Source organism: Otolemur garnettii, unplaced genomic scaffold (assembly GCF_000181295.1).
Source record: "Otolemur garnettii isolate 467f Iridium unplaced genomic scaffold, OtoGar3 scaffold00201, whole genome shotgun sequence".
Lineage (NCBI taxonomy): Eukaryota > Metazoa > Chordata > Mammalia > Primates > Galagidae > Otolemur > Otolemur garnettii.
The window spans coordinates 108,621-111,970 of NW_003852596.1; the positions used below are offsets into that span (position 1 = coordinate 108,621).

The 3,350-nt window shown below is 42.1% G+C and overlaps 1 protein-coding gene across 1 annotated transcript in view; it reads left to right on the top strand.

Annotated features, from left to right (window-relative positions):
- The window catches only part of ALG13 (ALG13, UDP-N-acetylglucosaminyltransferase subunit), a 101,641-nt gene that overhangs the window by 77,040 nt on the left and 21,251 nt on the right, over window positions 1-3,350 (top strand). Inside the window, 1 exon segment of the mRNA XM_003801180.3 lies at window positions 2,217-2,288. Within this exon segment, the coding sequence (XP_003801228.1) occupies window positions 2,217-2,288 (72 nt within the window).

The following is a 3,350-nucleotide window of genomic DNA, read 5'->3' on the forward strand; positions in this document are numbered from 1 at the left end:
GAGACAGTTTCACTTTTTTGCCTTTGGTAGAGTGCCTTGATGTCATACCTCACAGCAATCTCAAACTCCTGGGTTCAAGCGATTCTCTTGCCTTGGCCTTCCAAATAGCTGGGACTATAGGCGCCGGCCACAACACCCGGCTATTTTTAGAGACGAGGGTCTCACTCTGGCTCAGGCTGGTCTCGAACCTGTGAGCTCAGGCATTCCACCTGCCTTGGCCTCCCAGAGTGTTAGGATTACAGGCGTGAGCTACTGCGCCAGGCTGAATACTGATTCTGAACATTTCTGATCATATCTCATTCACCAAACAAGTAACTTGGCTTTACCCAACTTTAGATGGAGCCAGGAAGGGCAAATCTGCCATGAACTGGATTAGTTATGAAGAACTCAAATAATTAACATTATGATTAATCTTAATTTCTTTTTTTTTTTTTTTTGAGACAGGGTCTTAACTATGTCACTCTCGGTAGAGTGCCATGGCGTCACAGGTCACAGCAACCTCAAACTCTTGGGCTTAAGCGATTCTCTTGCCTCAGCCTCCCAAGTAGCTGGGACTATAGGTGACTGCCACAACACCCGACTATTTTCTTTTTGGTTATAGTTGTCGTTGTTTGGCAGGCCCGGGCTGAATTTGAACTTGCCAGCTCTGGTGTATGTGGCTGGCACCTTAGCCGCTTGAGCTACAGGTGCTGAGCCGAGTAATACTAATATCATGTACTAATTTTGTTGTTGTTATTTTGGCCATGCATCTTAGAAAGGAAAAGAAAACTCTGATGTGTAATTCTCTTCCCCCTGTCTGTCTTCTTCCCTTACTTTGCCTCTTCTAGAGAAGGAATCTGTTTCTACCCCACCATTAATATTCTTCTATCGTGTACTTTTTATACTGTCTCTTGAAATAGCCATCCAAGTGAAAAGGCAAGTAAAAATCTCTTTCTGTTCTTTAATTTCAGTTGTCACATGTTCCTTTTTGTTCTAAATTTACTTAATCATACACTGCCAATAAGTTTCGTTCTCTTCATGACATGTTCCCCTCTTGCCCCCCAGTCACCAAATCCATAGTAAATTTCTAAGGGATTTTTTTTTTTTTACAGCATTCTGATAGAGGGACGGCTTATGCAAGACTTGAATAAAAATTTCCAGACACAGAACCTTCTAAGAAACCATGAGCATTTATTCCTACCTCTTATTTCCTTACCCAACACTGAACTAAATCCTTCTCTAGAAGTTTTTAGCATTGCAGAGGATCTTTTGAGCCAGGGAAAATGCTTGCAAATGCTTTTTGACAAATACTTTGGCTATCCTGGAACACAAACTTCGGAAACATACAGTCTTAGGTCCATGTTAAGTGAAGCTCATTTCTCAAAGTATGGCTTCTTGTTCACTGTGATTATTTTCCCTGTTTCTCTCTGTGTTTTTACCAACATGGTCAGTCTAAGGCTAGAATTTTGCTGCCATGCCGTTCTGCATAAGTCTGAGCCTTTCAGAATTACTATTTCACCAAGACAAGACCCTGAGCCAGAGATTAGTGTTTGGGTCCACTTATATCTGTCACATCCTGCTTAGCTACGATGTAGCTGAATAACAGGTTAACTCCTTTCCCAAGCTACATCTTCAGGTAGAGAAGCTTTTAAGGCAAGAAAGGCCACTGAGAAAGTTTTTAAATTTCAGTTCTTTTTTTTTTTTTTTTGAGACAGAGCCTCAAGCTATCCCCCTGGGTAGAGTGCTATGGCTTCACTGCTCACAGCAACCTCCAACTCCTGGGCTCAAGCGAGTCTCCTACCTCCGCCTCCTAAGTAGCTGGGACCACAGGAGCCCGCCACAACGCCTGGCCATTTTTTGGTTGCAGCCATTATTGTTGTTTGGCGGGTCTGGGCTGGATTCGAACCCGCCACCTTGGTGTATGTGGCTCGTGCCTTAGCCGCTTGAGCCACAGGCGCGGAGCCTAAATTTCAGTTCTTAAATACATTTTGGTATGTGCATCAGGATTAGAGATGCATGTGATGAGGATCTCTGTGGATATAACAGTTACCTAAGTCAAATGCTAAAGTGATACTTTTTGGAGCATTGTCTTTAGTAGTCATTTATACATTTGCATTACTTCAGGACAGATCACTTTCGTTTTGTTTTAGGAGATGTCAAAACAAAGCAGATTTATTTATGTGTTGTTTGGTTTTTTGATTTCCCTTTATTTGACTATATTTCTATATTCATTAAAGTCTCTTCAGGACAGACAACCATGTTCCATGTCTCCTCAGGACAAAGTTACCTCATACACCTACCCCAAGAAGGTAATCTTCATTGTGTTATCAATCGGTTACAATGCTTTCACCTTCAAAGGAGCTGCTTGTGTTCCTTAGGTATTACTGTACCTATGGTATCTGGCACAGTGATCACTAAATTCATTCAACAAATTTTTGAGCATCTGCTGTGTGCCAGACACACTATTCTATATACTGGCCTTGGACTATTCATAGTCTACTGTGAACCTTTTATGTATAATTGAGTTAATAATTACCTGCCAAATCTATCTCACTTACTAAAACTTAAATTTAAGGCTCTTATCTAGAATGAGAAGGCAGCATAAAAAGGTAGCTGAAACCACATCATTCTGAGAAAAGGAAGAGAGTAGGAAGAGCATCTGAAACAGAGCCAATGTTTTAGAAAATGGATAGAGGAGAAACAGCCAGGGAGGGAGGAAAAGCAAGAGAGTAGATAGAATGTTATAGAAGTCTTAGGAAGAGGTTTCAAGGAGCATTCAAGTGTCAGTTGCTGCCAAAAGGTCAAGCCACTTAAAGATTAACAAGAATCTAATAGGATACGTTGCCATAGAGACCACTGGTGACCTTGAATGGATTTTCAGAGGGGGTATCAGTCATACTGCAGTGGGAGGTAAGGAGTAGAAACTACGAGTAAGGACAGTATGCTCAAGAAGAGTCTTTACTGTTTAGTGAATCTCTCTCTGCACAGTACTGTACTGGGGGCTATGGGGAAGTAGTCTGTTCTCTTGAAGCACTGTGGCATAAGCAGAAAAAAATTGCAGTCTCATGAAATTACAAAAAATACAAAGCACCTTTTCTATTAAAAGATATATATGCTGGGTGGCGCCTGTGGCTCAGTGAGTAGGGTGCTGGCCCCATATGCATAGGGTAGTGGGTTCAAACCCAGCCCCGTCCAAACTGCAACAAAAAATAGTTAGGCGTTGTGGCCGGTGCCTGTAGTCCCAGCTACTCGTGAAACTGAAGCAAGAGAGTCTCCTGAGTCCAGGAACTGGAGGTTGCTATGAGCTGTGTGATGCCACAGCACTCTACTGAGGGCAACAAGGTGAGACTCTGTCTCTTTTTTTTTTTTTT